Genomic DNA, 17,072 nt, shown 5'->3' with positions numbered 1-17,072 from the left:
ACCTGCCAGTGAGGAGAATAAGGTAGCATTCCAGTCTGTCTAGAGGATACTGGCCTCTGATGAAGAAAATTCAACAGATTGGGGGTAATTTTAACCCGTTTGTCTTAGTTAGGGTTATCACTGCTGAAACATGAAACACCATGATCTAAAGCAAGTTGAGGAGGAAAGGGTTTATTGGGCTTACACTTCCACATACAGTCTACCCCTGGAGGAAGTCAGGACAAGAACTCAAGCAGGGCTGGAACCTGGAAGCCGAAGCTGCTGCAGAGGCCATGGAGGAGTGCTGCTTACTGGCTTGCTCCCCATGGACTGCTCAGTCTGCTTTCTTACAGAACACAGGATCACCAGCTCAGCGATGATACTGTGATGTGACTGGCTACTCTTGGGCATATCCATCCACAATAAGCCACATCCCTTCTTCAATCACTAACTAAGAAAACGCCCTGCAGCTGGATCTTATGGAGGCATTTTCTCAATTGAGGTCCTTTAAGAATGACTCTAGCTTGTGTCAAGTCGGCATAAAACTAACCAGCACACCATTATACCCAATTCACTTCGAAGTTAGGGATCCATTTGTATAAAAAATAATTTGGGAAGTTAATACGGCTAAGGGTCGGTCTGCCAAGCTGTTTGGAGCCATTGATCTAACCTTGTACCAAAGTTGGCATATAAGTGCCACCAAGTTAACAGTTATCAGTGTCCTGTGCAATGTACTGACTCATTCACTAGGGTCTATTCAATCCCTTTTACCACACTTGTGATCTTGCAGTGCTGGTGAATTATATCTGGGAGGAACAACTTTTATAAGGTGTGCCAATTTGGTGTCTAGACTTACTTAATAAGATTTAAGCTCCCTTCCATGCTCCGGCGTCAATTGCTTCAGATAAAGCATCATCATCATCATCACCATCATCACCATCATCAAAAGTAAACAGAAGTACTTGCATAGGTCAATCATGTGAGAACAGCTCTTTTACCCTGCAGCAGGTGGCAGTGTTGGCAAGGGGCTGAGTGTCTTGGTACCATCTGCTCTGCCTCACCTGCAGTGGCCAAGGCAGTCACTTCAGTGGGCAGCTGTGATGAGGTCATATGTGTGACATAACCTGGCACCACAGCCATGTGTGCCTTGGCTTCCTGTTCCCCAGCTCAGCTCAGCTCAACCTCTGCCACTGTCTTTGCATTTCCATTCAACCCCCCCCCCCTGCCTTGTAGCCCTGTAATTAACCTTAGCTTCTTGGGCAATGAAGGACATTAGTCTCTCCTTTTAGGCCACCCACTTGCTTCTCATTAATTCATACTAATTATTAGCACAAGCTTACACGTAGCACAATGCCCGAGGCAGCTTGCACACCTCAGTGGAGCATATTATTGTCCTTCCTGGAGAGGATGGGATGCTTTTCTTGGGAAGATAGAGGATTCTTTGCCTAGTCACTGGCTACTCTTGAGCATATGAGAGTAGACCTCTCTGTTGCTTACAAAGTGCTCCACTGTGAAATCCATTATACTGCCCTGACCATTTCCAATCTGACTAAAGAAAAAGACATTACCCATGAGAGCATTTTGAAATAATAACCAAAATGGTAATTCATCATATATTGAGTGCCTATTATGTTCCAAATACACACAGATATATTAGTTCTGATCCTTGAAAGAAATACACTCATAAGCCACTTATAATCAGTTATAGATGATGGAACTAAATCACATAAAGGATAAAAAAAGGACAGCCCTGACCACACAGGTCACAGATAGGGAGTCACAGAACCAAATTACAGACATTTTTATTATGTTTCAATGCTGGAAATTTCTGGGATTGTATGAAATCATCATCTCTGCTCAGGGTCTGTGCATCAGATTGACTCCTGAAATAAGATACTGGGTTTTAATATTAAATCCTAAGACGCATAAGCAAAATGAATGACCTTCATGTCTGCTTCACCAACACAAATGGAATCCAGCCCAGTAGATGTCTTGAATTCTGTCCAAAGAAACAAAATTTCCCATTCCCCCATCCTGTACCACCTCCTCTCCCCATGGAAGTCCCATTCCAGTCATCCAAACCAAGAGTCATTAGAGCCACAGGCAGTATATCAGGAGATGGGCATGGCCATGTGCAATAGCACCCTATTTATAAGGCAAGTGGCTGGCCCATTGGAGGTAGTCTCACAACCTCTGGCAGCTCCCCTGTGGGTCTCCTGCCCAACAAAGCTCTCAGTCTGTGCTGGGGACACTTTTCAATGTCGTTTTTTGTGGATAGAATCAGTGGGGCTCTGCCTTCCCCCAACAGCTTGTTAATAGAGAGCTCAGACCAGAGAACTGAGGACTCTCCCGAGCCTTTGCCACGGTCATCTCCTTCCCCATCTCAATATATCCCCATTCATCATTCTCTTGTGTTTATTGTCTTGTAACATGTCTCACTCCTGGTGTCTGCACATGTAGGCAAACCATGGGAGGAGCGGCCACATGTGCCCTCAGCTGTCTCAATGATGAACTGTTTACATCTCTCCAGCACTTCATAATAACTGTCTAAGCTAAGGCCAGTTGGTTTAGGTTGGGGTGGGTGGGTTTTTACTCTTCAGATTTCGAGATCTCAGAGAAACACTTCCAGACCTTAGTGATATCCTGTGCTCAGCTGATGGTAAGGGGGCTGCTTGGTCAGCCCCTTAGCACTGAGCTGTGGCCAACCCAGGCAGTGAGGGGGTTGGGATGCTGGGGGTGGAGAGATAATGGAGACACAACCACCAGCCTCTGTAGCCATGTCCGCTGTCTTCACATACTTATAATCAAAGCAGTCATAAGCAGCCTTGCTCATCGCTCTCCCTCATTTGTCTGGAGTTGATTAATGACTTGGCAAAGAACAAGAACCGATGCCCATTTTAATCACTGAACCGCTTCAAGAGTGCGTGGACTGCAAAGTGATTATGGCCTAACGTTTGGTCCTCACCATCTAAACGCCAATATATCAAAACACTTTTTCCCCCCAGTTAAGAGCTGGCTGATCAGTGTTTCACCTACCTCAAGCAATGCATGCATGATTCCATCTGATTCCAGACAACCTGGGGAATCGGGGCAGCTGTCTGTGTTTTTGTTTGCTTTGCTTCTTATTTGCAGCATGATGAGGTGGTGCTCGTAGTTTCTGATCCCATGTCCTCAGTGTGTCAACATAGTAATTGGCGAGTTTCAAAAGGCATCCTTTCTACGGGGAATGGCCTTCCATCTGCTCAATATCTCACTGGGGTGGAGAGGACTCCAGGAACCCCTCTACTGCTGTCCAAGTAGATGCAGTGGACAGTAAGAAGTCTCTTTCCATACAACTTCCTCAGGGCTCAATGGATAACTCCTCCATTAGGGCCTTTTTGTGACTTGTCAGTTAGAGCTAGCCTTGAACCCACGACTTCTTAAGCCAAATCTTTTTATCGCTACCCCTCTGCCACCGGCACTCCACTCCACTCCTTGTTTCTTTATTAGAGTTTCTATTGCTGCAATGACCATAAAGCAAGCTGTGCATGAGAGGGTTTGTTTGGCTTACACTTTCCTATCACTGGTCATCATCAAAAGAAGTTGGGACAGGATCTGAAACAAGGCAGGAACCTGGAGACAGGACCTAATGCAAATCCTAGAGGGATCCTGCTTACTGACTTGCTCCCCACGGCTTGAATAGTCTGCTTTCTAATAGAACCCAGAACTACCAGCCCAGGGATGGCACTACCCATTAGTCACTAATTAAGAAAATGCCCTACAGGCCTGCCTACAACCCAGTTTATGGAGGCATTTGCTTAAACGAGGCTCCATCCTCTCAGTTGACTCTAGCTTGTCAAGTTGATACAAAAAATATCCAATATACCTTGTATGCTCCTTATCCTCTCTGGGCCTTCTTTTGGACAGTTTTATTCTGTTCTTGGTCTCTGGGTACCAGTGCAGTGTGGTTAATTTCTTACATCTTTATGACCGTACTTACGCTATGCTTCCTGATTCCCTCCGAGTGGATCTCTTCCCAAATATGGGCTTGTTTCCCTGGGATACATCCCCACAGCCCCTCTCCCATGACTAGCTTCCCTTTTCCACATCACCCAAGCAACTCCACTGTCATCTGTGTGTTTTACAATTCATTGCAAAAGGTGTTGTCTTTCAAAAAAAAAAAAAAAAAAGAAAGAAAGAAAGAAAGAAAGAAAAGAAAAAAGAGACCAGTCACACTTTAGACCTACAACCCATGTCATGTACCCATATATAAATATCACATACATACACATACACACACACACATATATGTAATATATATATATATATATATATATATATATACACACACGTATGTATGTATACATACTGGTTGACTAACTAGATGAGAGAACCCAGCAGAGTAGTACATATTTTAGGAAAGCTGGAATGTCTTCTTTGTGTTTCAGTTTGCTTTTCCATGTTTTTCCCTCTGGGAGTTACCAGAGCTTGTGGGCTGTAGAGTCTCCTCATGCACCTTTTCTCATTTGATCCCTTGCCTCTCGAACCATTGTGTCTAGAACTCGACAGTTTCCTAGATCTGTACAGGAGGTTGGGGATTAATCTCCTTTTAGTGACCCAGCCTCTTTGTTTTCAATGAAGTCATCTTGCTTCAGGATTGACTCTGCATAGAGGGAAAGGCCCAGACTCTAAGCTTTTGTTCCTCTACACTCTGAGGTAGCTCGGAATCCTTGTAGAGAAAAGATATATTCACATGGAAACAGAGACCAGGCTGATGTATAGGGTGCTAGGAGTGAGCCATAAACAGCAAGGACAGCAATAAAGGGCCTATGTGATGGGGAAGTGAAATAGGACTCCCTAGGGAGGAGGCTCTGGGGGTTGTGAGCTTAAATAACCTGGAGGAAGCAGGATCCTTTCAGACTGTGGGAATAGCCTCGAGCAAATGCTGGTGGCTTGGATGTGGCTCCCAGAGGAATGGCAAGACTACCAAGGGAAAGAGAGAACTTAGAACTGATTTTGTTATGAAGGGCGTGGTGGTCTAACTTAAAAGGTTTGGTGTCCATCTGATGACAGTAAAAGCAGAGGCCATTTAAGACAAGAACTTTGACAGTGGACAAATGTCAGATGGATAGAAAGCATCATGAAGGGATGGGAGATTACAAAAGTCCCCCAGTCTGATGTTAAGTGAGGTCAGCATCAAGAAGCTGAAGTGATGTTTTAAAGGTAGCCATGGCGAGAAGAGCCAAGGTGAAAAAAACATTAATACAAGCAAATCTGTGCACATCAGAGATGGGGGCAGACAGACGAGACTGTGGACAACAAAGTGGTGGCAAGGATTAGAGAGAGATACAGGAAGGTGGGTTGATTTCTGGAGTTGGTAGAAGGAATAAGGACCCAGGGAGAAGGGACATGGTGTCCCAGGAGTTGATGGTAGGGAGTTGGAACATGAATACCCAGATCAGGTCAAGAGAAGGCAGATACAGGTGTAAGATGCAGTCTGGAACAACCTCAGCTACTTCAGCAGGATGAAGACAAAGCCCCTCACTGTGTAGTTGGAGGAACTTCAAGGGTCCTGTAGAACAGCAATTGTGCAGCATGCATGGCTAGCTTCCTATAGTCCCTGAAGTCCTAGTCTGTTTTCCTCAGCAGAGGCAAACAGAAGCAGAGAAGCAGCCCATGGAAGCTGCAAAGCTTGACTTTGTTGAGGTCAGAGATGTGATGGAATTTGTAAAACTGATGGCAGCTGGTATTTTTACCTCTGAACTCTGAGGAGGGCTGGCACACAGGCAGAAAATGTCTATGTACCCCCAGTCAGGCTGAGAGGTCAATTGTTTCCTCTTTCAAATTGTTTCCTTTTTCAAAGTGCCGCCACCCTGTGGCCCACAGCCGGCTCTCCATTCCCTTGGCCCAGGCTGAGTGTCCTCATTCAGAGAAAGACAACTTCTACCAAAGTTGTAAGACCAAGAACAGATGGGGTTGAGAGTACCTTCACAGAGCTGCCTGGGGTTACAGCGCCCCGGAGTGAAGTTGGCTGATGGCCCTTTTCCTTTTTCTTGTCTCTTCTTCAGGAGCACAATGAGTTCAACTCTTCCATGGCCAGGAGCCAGACCAACACGGCACGTATCGATGGGCTAAGGCCGGGCATGGTATATGTGGTCCAGGTGCGAGCTCGAACCGTGGCTGGCTATGGCAAGTTCAGTGGCAAGATGTGCTTCCAGACTCTGACCGATGGTAAGGCGTGTGTGTGTGTGTGTGTGTGTGTGTGTGTGTGTGTGTGTGTGTGTTTGGGGTTGGGAGTAATGAGAGTTTTGAGTGAAAATGACACAGGCACAGAATAAGCAATAGTGAAAGAAAAACAACCCTATAGAAACTTCAAAGATACTCAGGGCTCACTAGACTAGTGGTATTCCTTCAGAAGAACTTGCCTCCCAGGAGAACCATGTGGACTCTTTTGGTACATGCCAACCCTCTGAAATCTAGTCTGTCTGTCTATCTATCCTATGTATCCTATCTATCCATCTATCCATCTACCCACCTATTTATCCATCCATCTATCTAATTATCTTATCTATTAATTAATTAATCAATTAATATTATCTATGCATCCATCTATCAATCATCCATCTTCTTCATCATCTATCTATCCATCTATCAGTTAATCTTGTCTGTCTGTCTGTCTGTCTGTCTGTCTGTCTGTCTGTCTATCTAACCATCTCAACATCTGATTGGATTTACCTTAGAAGGGTACCCCATGTGGCTGTACACCCTGTGTGGATCTGCATCTATGCAATAGTGAGATTCCAAGATGCCTCACAGGTGCCTCCTGGTCTCCTTTAGAAGGTCCAGGGACCTGTTCTGTCTCTTCCTCACCCATCTCACACCTCTGTGTTTGAGCTCTGGAACTGAGCCTACCACCAATAGGAGAAAACCAAACAAACAAACCCAGAGGATACAATGTTTTGGCCATGTACCCAGGACCTCAGAATACTGAAGTAACTTTACCTGTGACCCCGCTCAGTTATTTTCAGAGATGGGGACAGGAGGGAAGGAGAGGAGGACAGTACCAGAAAATCCATTCTTCTGAATAACTTTTCTCACTGTGACTAGACACAAGATACCCGAGAGAAGCAACAGAAAGAAGAGTTCATTTGGCTCAGTTTGAGGAGCGCATAGTGGGAAGTCACAGAGGCAAGAATCTGAGGCACCTGCTCACAGTTTCCACAGTCAGGAAACATAGAGATGGATGGTGGGAGCCAACCCTTTTCTCTTTTTATCCAATCCAGGACCCCAGCTCATGGGCTGGTGCCACTTACTTAGGGTATGTCTTCCCATCTCAGTTAACCCAAGATAGAAACTCCCCTGTAGACATGCACAGAGGTTTGTCTCCTGGGACATTCTAGATCCTTCCAGTTTGCCAGTTTATATGAACGATTGCAGGCTTACCAATAAATACTTTTATTCCAGAACTTCTCTGTCTCCTCTTTTAACTTTGCTTCCTAGTCCTTGGGCAACACCTTCATCACTAGTCTAGAAAATCTGACATTCCTACAGACTCTGCTTTGTTCAGGGACGTGGCTATCTCACTACCGGTACCACTTTGTGCATTCCTGTGTCTCTCTGCCTGTCTGTATTGACTCATTTGTGGGTGTTTTCCTTAGACCTTTCCAAGTGTGAGCCTATTCCACAACCCTAGTTAACATATATTCTAAGTGTCTTTCTCCACAAAGTATGTGTGCTATTTTAGGCGGAGGCTCTTAGGCTGGGTACTTGATAAGACTTGAGGTTTTTTTTTTTTATCTTGACACACATATTTTAAAGCAATTTCTACACTAATTAGAAATATTTAAAATTCCAATTATTTTATCTAAAAATTTTCTTGTGGAAAAAAAATTATGAGAATCAAGGGCTAGGTGTTCTCATGTAAGGAAAGAAATTAAGGGGGAGTAACAGTCACCCCAGATGGTGCCCTCACCCCAACCCCACCCCCACTACAAAGTGACACAGCTGGATGCTTTGCATGAGCTGTCTGGTCCCTAGGAGACTAGAGTAGAGCCTGTGTTGAGTTTATGCCAGGTGAATTTTCTCTCATGTTTCGGGGCTGTTGAGATGGGATAGAAAGGTGAGCCCATTCATTGAGATTAATAACACTGCTGGGACGGGAAGCACGCAAGCCATCTGCTTCTCCCTTAAGGACTCTGCTCCCCCGTTTTGCACCTCACTTACCATCTAGATTTATAGGCACTTTGGCATCAGGAGGTACACAGGATTAAAAGCCCCAAACTCCAAATGCTCTGAGCACTAGTCTCTTGGCGATTCCGCTAGACAAATCAAGAAGTAACGAATTTTCCCCAAGAAGGCCATTCTTTTTACATTTGGCAGTTAAGTTTTGCAGACCCAGGAGAGGGGAGATGTACGAGAGTTCTGGTAAGTGGCCAAATTTGAGAGAATTTATCTTAACGACGGGGCTTGTTTATTGGGGATGATGCTCACTGAAGCTGCAGGCTGGTCTGCAGCAAGAGAGGAAGTTGGAGGGTTGATCATGGGCAGGGCCATCTAAGCAGGAGGACCTGTGGGATCCTTGTAGGTGAGTGGCTATCTTGGGCAGGTGGCAGCCAGATGAAGCCCTGGCTATACTTAGCTACTGTGTGCTAACCATTGACTTAGTGTCTTTCTATCATCATCATCATTGTTGTCGCCATCATCATTGTCATCACTTTTGGATTCTACGTTCTCTGAAGACTTCTCATTGTGTTTTCCTGTATTTTATTTCCTGCCAACTTTCCTTTCTAAATATATTTTAAAAAATAACTCTTGGGTGGAGCTGGAGAGATGGCTCTGCATTAAGAACGCTCTTCCCAAGCTCAGTTCCCAGGATTCACTTCAGACCTGGACTTGCAATCACTATAAATCCAGTTCCAAGGGATCCAGCACCCTTTCTGATTTCTGTGAGCATCTGCACTCACCTTGCATAGAACCATACTTGGACACACACAGATACACATATGAAGATTAACAAACAAAGTTGTCAGCTGAGGGAAACAGAACTTCTACCTTCACTCTATTAGTTGTCTTTTATAGTCTACTGAATGGGGGCTTTTAAGAGCCAAAAGCAGTCTGGGTCTCGAGCTGAGTTGTAATGTGCTTGCCATACAAGCATGAAGGGACAAGTTCCAGCATCACAACCCAGGTTAAAAAAAAAGTTGGCCATGATGGCACGGGTTTGAATCCCAGTGCCGGGGAAGTAGAGATTCGTCGATCCCTGAGGCTAGGTAGCTAGCCAATTTAGCCTAATTGGTGAGTCCTAGGTCTCAGTGAGAGATCTTATCTCCAATGAGGAAGTGGTTACCGTCAGTAAAGTCTTCACTGTCCAACTGTAGGGACCTGGGTTCTGATTTCTAACACTTACACAATAAGCCAGTTAGAGCAGTTTGTGTCTGTGATCCCAGGGTTAGGGAGACAAGACAGGTGGATCTAGAAAGTTAGATCTAGCCAGTCCACCTAGATCATTAACCTCCAAGTTGTGTGATGACTGTGTCTTTAAACAAATGGAGACATGATTGTGGAGTATGCCTGATGCTGACCTTTGACCTTTATAAACTTACACAACACAGGAGTGCACACGCACATGCATACACACACCAAAATGAGAATGGCTCCTGAGAAATAATATCCAGAGATAGTGGCACTTAACAGCTGTGCTCAGGGGAATCCTGGTGAGGTTTATAGGGGGACCCTTATTGTGGTAATCTGTGACATTGGGGTTTCCAGGTAACATATAGGAAGATCAGCTTAATTTGAATTTCAGATAAATAATGTTTAAGGAGAAATACCTCTTATGCAATATTTGGTGCATATGCATACTAAAATACTATTCATTTTTTTATCTGAAGTGAAGATTGTGGTTTTGTTTGCTATATCTGAGAACTGTAACCATAATAAGATATAAACAGTTTGACCTTCTGTATGTCTGGGTATGAAGCTGTAGATAATGGTTTCTTAGTACCATCCAGGGATGAACTCACTGTTGCCGCAAAAGGGATAGCAAGCTGAGTTGTGTGGCTGGTGTGCATTCAAGCAAAGAGATGTAGAATTTGGGTACATCTGTGATGTAGGTGAAACACTGTGAATGGATTCGAATGGTTTGACCTTTTATTTATAGGCTGAAGGGCTGAGACTCATAGGGGTGAAATAACTCCTCCAAGATCACAAACAGTATGCAGGCAACACCAGAGTTTTCAGCATCTCTGTCCACCTCTGTGACCCTTGGGTGTTCCACCCCTGCCTGTTATGCAGCTTGGTTTAACACTTGGCATAAACCTCAATCCTTTACTTGTCAAGTGGGAGCTCAGAATGCCTGGTGATTTCTCTGGCATCTCTTCATCCTCCACAGCTCCTGCTGCAGAGCTGGCTGACTACAGATAAACTGTAAAAATCTGCTCAATGAATCTGTTGACAAGCTGCATTTCAACAGCTTAAGCTGTTTCAGCCACGGCTTTCATTTCCCCTCCATTGGCCTCACTGTTACCACGGCAGACAGGACTTGGAGAGACCTTCAGAGCCAGGGTGGTGGAGGTTCAGAGTCCTCTTCTCTTGAGAGACAATCGTCGTCATCCCTGAGTTTCCAGAGTTGTCCCTGATGTTTTGTTTCTATCACTGTTCCCCACTCTGAAGCATTGGAAGCTGGGCTCCACATGTATTCATATATCTGATGTCCTTGGTATCATGTATTGAGTCCAGCTATGTGTATGGGGCACATGGGAAGATTCTAATTCTTTCTTTCTCACCTAGATGATTACAAGTCGGAGCTGAGAGAGCAGCTACCCCTGATTGCTGGTTCTGCAGCAGCTGGGGTCGTATTTGTTGTGTCTCTGGTGGCCATCTCTATTGTGTGCAGCAGGTAGGTCCTCTACTCTGCTCTCCCTGAGTCGAGGAAGACCCTCTCTAGGTACTGTTATCCCATGCTGGCTTTTCCCGAGCTGGGCAGCCTGGACAAGTCCTTTAACCAGCAACCTAGAAATCTCAAGATTATTGATTTTTCTCTGTGCCTAGGATAAAAACTTGCTATGGGAACTGGGCAAGACAAGGAGTAAACAGCATCCGTCCACCATCCTCATTTCAGCCAAGACTTTTAGCCCCTCATGCACAAGGACTTTTCAGAGTGACAGTTACAAAATTGCATTTGACCCACTGGAGCATCACAGCTGTGCACAGGCAGTCTTCTGCTCAGAGAGCTCAGGCCCTGGGCAGCAGGCAAAAGGCAGGCAGGCAGAAGAGGGGGCGAGGAGGAGACAGGGGAAGCTGAGCTCTGCACACTGACTGGCCTGAAGGCCTTGTGAATTTTTAATACTGTTTGCTGCTGCCTTGGGTGGTTAGCCCAGATATCACCCGCAAAGCCCCGTTGTTGGTTCTTACCAAGCAGTTCTGCAGTTCACTGCTGTGCATGGGGGTCCTCATCACCACTGCCCTCTTGGCAGATGCCCACAGCCTTTCCTGGTTACCTGTAAGTTCTTGATTTGAGAGCTGAATCCTCTGCCCAAGGCAATGTGTGTTGGTCAAGCAGAGTATAAGGCAAGGCAGAGATGAAACCTTCAAGTGGGAGTCTTCCAGTTCCCGGTCCCAGGAGACACCCAGGGTGAGTTCTATGTCTGGGCATGAGGCCTCGATACGACCCTGCTAAGAAAGTCCCTCTTCTCTGTGTCTGCAGGAAACGAGCTTACAGCAAAGAAGCCGTGTACAGTGATAAACTCCAGCATTACAGTACAGGCCGAGGTGAGTAGAAAACACACCCACTGTCTGACCTGGGTCCTTAGAGCCAGATAGTGAGGGTCAAACGTAACAGCAAATGTCCGACAAGCCCTTGGTACCCAAATGGTCCCTCTCTCTTTGCAAGTCCCTGGAGACCACAGGCTGTCCACTGAACGCCCTTTGTGGGCAGTCACTGGACCCCTGGTGGAAGATTACCTTCTGCACTGATAAGCCATATTCGAGACAGGGGAAGACAGGGTTTAGCAAGTCAATGAATCCTGAAATCGCTCTCAGTGGGGAAAAGATGGAGGGTTCTCTATTAACATCTTCCACCTTATCTTATCCAATTGAGCGGCTGGGGAATGTGTTAACCAAATTCACAGATAAGCTATAGAACATGAATGCAGGGAATTAAGGAGATAACAGAGCCCAGAAGGCTGAAGTGCTGGGGTATCTCCCAAGCGTTTTCTTTCAAACAGTACCTTGAAAAGTTTTCTTACTCATTATCTTAACTCTGCCTCTTTTAAGCCTAGGTATAAATATTTTTGTGTATCAATTTGCTCTCACCAAAATACATATAATTCTACATCAGAATTATGGCTCCTTCCTCTGAATGATTCTAGCACTGCAGTTTAAAGCAGTTCTCAGGAGGGATAGGCGGGCCACCTCCCTGCTTCCAGAATCGGGTAGTTAGAGCCTTCATAAGACACTGTTTCTAAATGACTCTTTTTGAATGCCACACATGTCCCAAGAACTCTGTCCCAGCACCCTGGGCTCTCCCCTATAAGCCACACCACACCTTAGTCCTCCTTTTGTGTCCTAAGCCACTTTTGTCCTGAACACTCAGCAGTGAGCAGAGACCATACACATGTATAGACCCTGAAGCATGGTTTTGTGTTTACTGGGTTTGTTTTTCTGTATGTAAAAATGGCTTCCAAGACTAAAATTCACATGGACCAGTCTGCTTTCCTTCTCATTGGTCGCCTGAGACAGAAAGCATGTGTTCACAGTTGCAATCATATACTGTGAAGGAATCCATGATCTAATGTGGAGGGTACACACTTGGACTGTTCTAAGGTCACACTGTAGATATGGCTTTTCAGTCAAAATTAAGATATACCTAAAGAATGATATAAAATCAAACCTTTGGCAGGCAGGATGTATGCAGGGCAGGCACTGTGAGGAGCAGCCAGCGTATGGCATCAGGACTCCCCGGGGCCAGCTCTTGAAGTCACACTTTGGTATCTGACTCTTGATGATGTGTACTGCCCTTGTGCCTCAGAATTGCCTCAGATCCCATGCTCAGCTTCCCTCCTCTATCTTGGGCTTCTGGCATTGTCTCCTCATTTCTCCAGGCAGATCCTTTCTGTGATAAGCCACTACATGTCCATTTTAGATCTGGTTCCTGAACTTTTTAGACGAAACATTTATAGATGGTCATGTTGGACCAACAGAAGACTTGGGACCACACAGGTACATATGATTGGCTTCAAAGCATGAAATCTTGTTTTGAAGTCTAGAGATTTCTAACAGTACCCCAGGGCAACTCAGCCAAGGATTCTCTTTCTAAAGGTGTGCCAACCTTCAGGTGGTGGGCACGGCGGATCCCCAGGCATCCCCGGGTAGACTGACATTATTTTTTTTTGTTGTTAACTTCAGCCTGATACTTGGCTGTTTTTCTGTTGAAGGGTGGCTCTGCCAGCCAACTTGATCTACAAAGATGTGTTTCTAAAATGCTCATGGCTCCTCCTGTGGGAGTCACAGAGCCACAGAGGGAGGTGTCTCTGCTTCCTAGGCTCTGTTAAAAAAAAAAATACATCCAAGTGTTTAGCCATACAGACCTTGCTGCCACGAGTGAGCATGGCTGAAGTCCATGTTTGTGAGCTTCATTTATTATGCTAGGTGCACGTAGAGTTCTTAGAGAAGGCTTGGATTGTTAGGGCTGCTTTGCGTGTATGAGCCATTTCTAAATGTCCCTCTCCCCTGTGCCTAGCTATTCTCCTTTAATCCAACCCCTGACACCTACCCCTGAACCCCCAACCCCAACACACACACACACACACACACACACACACACACACACACACACACCCCTGTGGTTCTCTAAGCCCACACTCTCATGCACTGAGTTTCATTTGGGCATTTTTGAAGCTGTTGCTACTGGAGGATCATGACCAAAGGGCCATGCTGCTAGAGGAAAGCCCAGCACATCAAGAACAGAAGAGAAAACATAAAGCTTTGGTGAAGGAGGAGCCTGGCTGGGAGGGCCAGGGCAGACAGGGAGAGGTGGGGAGGAATAGCCATGGAATGTTTCCTCTGTGTCTATACTGGAAACCTTAACCTAGTTGCTCACCTTGACTCGAGGAGACAGCTGCTAGTCCAGAAAGGACAAGTGTCTTTCCTCAGTGATAAAGCTTGAGAATTGAAGATGTGGATTGTGCCCCCTCTGAGTCTGTCTCTGGACCTCATGCTCTCTCCATGTGGCAGAGCTCAGAGGCTCAATGGTCCTGGTCTTGGGTGCAGATCTATGTCTAATCCTGGATGCAATTCTTCACCAATCCCAGGTTGGCAGTTTGTTGACCCACCTCTGGGTCCCATTCTCAGGGTCAAGAGGTTCAAATGTGCCCAATTGTGTATATAGACACATACCTTTGCCTGGAGTCCTCATATGAGGACCTCCATGGAGTATAGACAGCTTCTGGAGCTCTGAGGGCTTCCTGATCTGGGATTGACAGAGTATCTGCAGCAGGTGTCCAGCTCTGTTCATCAGTGCCTGGAGACACGGCCTCCATTGGCTTCTCCAGGGAATACTATAAGGGAGTTAGTGGCTCTTGTCTTCCAGACCTTTCCTTTTTAATGTGATGCAAAGGCAGAAAGAGACAGAAAAGAAACTTTTGCAGTAGTCTCATCTTCCCTAATGAATCAAAGCATGGCAGATTTGGTTATTGAGAACAAAATATCCTGCTGCATTCAGGCATTGGCTCCTGTTCCATCTCTGACCATAGATCAGTGGTTCTCAACCTCCCTGATGCTGTGATCCTTTCATACAGTGCCTCGTGTTGTGGTGACCTCCCAAATGTAAAACTATTTTTGTTGCTACTTTATAGCTGTAAAGTTGCTACTGCTATGTACTTTAATGTAAACATATAATATGCAGGATATCTGATATGGGGCCCCCAAAGGGGTTGAAACCCACAGGTTGAGAACCACTGCCCTATAAATTAGTGAACAGAGATGAAAGGGGAATTTGGATTTGGTGGAAAGACACTTTACTGGAGGGTAATCTGGCAAGAGAATGTGCTGCATGTATTGTCATTTGGTCTGATGAAGAATTACTGAGCCAGGGGTTCATGTTCAATGGCAGGTAAAAAGGAACACAGGCCTCTCATACTCAGGAATGGGTAGACAGTGTTGTCATGATTCTTGGTCCAATTCTCATAAATTGTTGGCCAATTACGGATAACTTGGGCAGTTTGATCCACTTAGAGCAGGGAGGCTTAGAAATCCTAACTTCAGAATGTAGGTGTCAGGGGTTGAATTAAGAGAGAATAGTTATACACAGGGGAGAATAGTTTACATTTTAGGAAATGCAAACAGGTATTCAGGGAAGTTAGGTCATTCCAAATTTCTGAGCTGGCTGAGAGCCAAGAGGATGGAGATAAAGGGGGATTGGGGCTTGTGAATGGATTAAGGGCTTTAAGAGACCAGTCCTAAGAAAACCACCTCAAGTAGTCAAGTAGAAGATATAGAAGATATAAATTAGAGTTTCTCCTTTCATGTTTTGAAAAAGCATAAATGAGGTATGGACCTGTATTTGCCAGGGTTTTCCAGAGGAACAGAACACACACACACATACACACACACACACACACACACACACACACACACACAGAGAGAGAGAGAGAGAGAGAGAGAGAGAGAGAGAGAGAGAGAGAGAGAAAGAGAAACATACATATATACAGAGAGACACACACAGTCACTATCACCCAGACAGACAGACTTACAACAACAGAATCATACCTGGAAGTGGAGAACCTGGTAACTACTCTGTCCTTGAGGGTGGAACCCTCAGCAGTCTCAATCTGGCACTAGAAGCTCTGAAGGTTCCTGAAGAAGTGCTGGTCCCTAGTCCCAAAGAAAACCTGGGCACATTGATTCTAATATTAGCACAGGAATCAGCAGCAGCAGCAGCAGCAGCAGCAGCAATGGGACAGATTAAGTCAATGGCAAGAGGGAAGCCAGGCAAGCAAGAGGTGGGTGAGATAAGTTTTCTCTGCCACATTTTTTTTTAAAATCTTAACCAGTACCAAAAGGTAACACCCATCCCCATATCAATCAAAGAAACCAGGATGCTTTCCAAGTAAGGCTCCTTAGTCAGGTGATTCTGATATGTGACAACTAGACATAAAAAACAACTAGAACACTGGAGAGTGGAAACCACCCTAGTCTTCTGATAAAGCAAAGGGCAGAGAGAGGGCAGAGTCCAGACCCAGAGAGTTGCCCTGAGATACTGTGAATCACATGGGTCTGGGAATACAAACTTGAATTCTGTCATCGTTAGAAAAATACAAGAAGTGATTAAGAAAATAATTATGGGACCCTGTCTCTTTTAATTAGACCATGTATTTAGTGAATTCAAGAACTGTAAGTGGTGAATGTTTTTTTTTTTTTTTTTCAAAAAAATATCTTATGGTCTCCTAATGGAAGACATTGTTAACTAGATACAGACTGTCTTAATATGGAGAGAAAGTGAGTTAGTGACTGTCATTCCTCTAGGATCGAGGTCCCTGGCATTATTCTAGTACTTGCCCTATTCAGTCTATGCCTGTTTGATTGCTTCACGAGTCAGACACAAGCGTGGGGATACTGATCGAGTTTGTAGGTAACAGTTGGGAAGCAGAACTAACACCATAAAAGACAGAATCAAAATTCAGAGCTACCCAACAGCTTTGAATGCTAATTTGAAATCTGCAAGACAAAATGTTAGCAGGATAAATCTGGAACCTAGTGTTTAGGTTGAAACAAAACGGAAGCAGCACAAATAGAGAGACATCCCACTTACTATTTATTTGTGTGATAAAAAAATAACTAGCTGATCACATGCTTACTCTCAGTGGTACTACCGATGAAGAATACTAATAACACTCATTTTGAGCACTTGCTGTATTAAATGTTTACATCCACTCTACACTTTGTGCTGGTAACAACCCACTCAGAGTTGTGGACTCTGTCCTAGAGGCTTGGTTTCAAGGACACATTCTGCAAAGCACCTGTGCAGAGAACAGCCTGCCTGGTTGGGTGTGGCAAGTGTCTCAGTGATAGTATGTTGCCAGGTTCACAGATGTCCATGGTCCTTCTATCATGACTAG

The 17,072-nt window shown here is 45.0% G+C and overlaps 1 protein-coding gene across 1 annotated transcript in view; it reads left to right on the top strand.

Moving 5' to 3' along the window:
• Positions 1 to 17,072, top strand: part of Ephb1 (EPH receptor B1) — a 427,245-nt gene that overhangs the window by 341,776 nt on the left and 68,397 nt on the right. The window contains exons 7-9 of the mRNA XM_034484387.2: positions 6,027 to 6,189; positions 10,747 to 10,855; positions 11,663 to 11,727. Of these exons, the coding sequence (XP_034340278.2) occupies positions 6,027 to 6,189; positions 10,747 to 10,855; positions 11,663 to 11,727 (337 nt within the window). The remainder of the gene's footprint in view (positions 1 to 6,026; positions 6,190 to 10,746; positions 10,856 to 11,662; positions 11,728 to 17,072) is intronic.

Source organism: Arvicanthis niloticus, chromosome 21 (genome assembly GCF_011762505.2).
Source record: "Arvicanthis niloticus isolate mArvNil1 chromosome 21, mArvNil1.pat.X, whole genome shotgun sequence".
In the NCBI taxonomy this organism is placed as follows: Eukaryota; Metazoa; Chordata; class Mammalia; order Rodentia; family Muridae; genus Arvicanthis; species Arvicanthis niloticus.
Note: the sequence above shows the minus strand (reverse complement) of the source record. Positions and strands in the feature narration are given on the sequence as shown.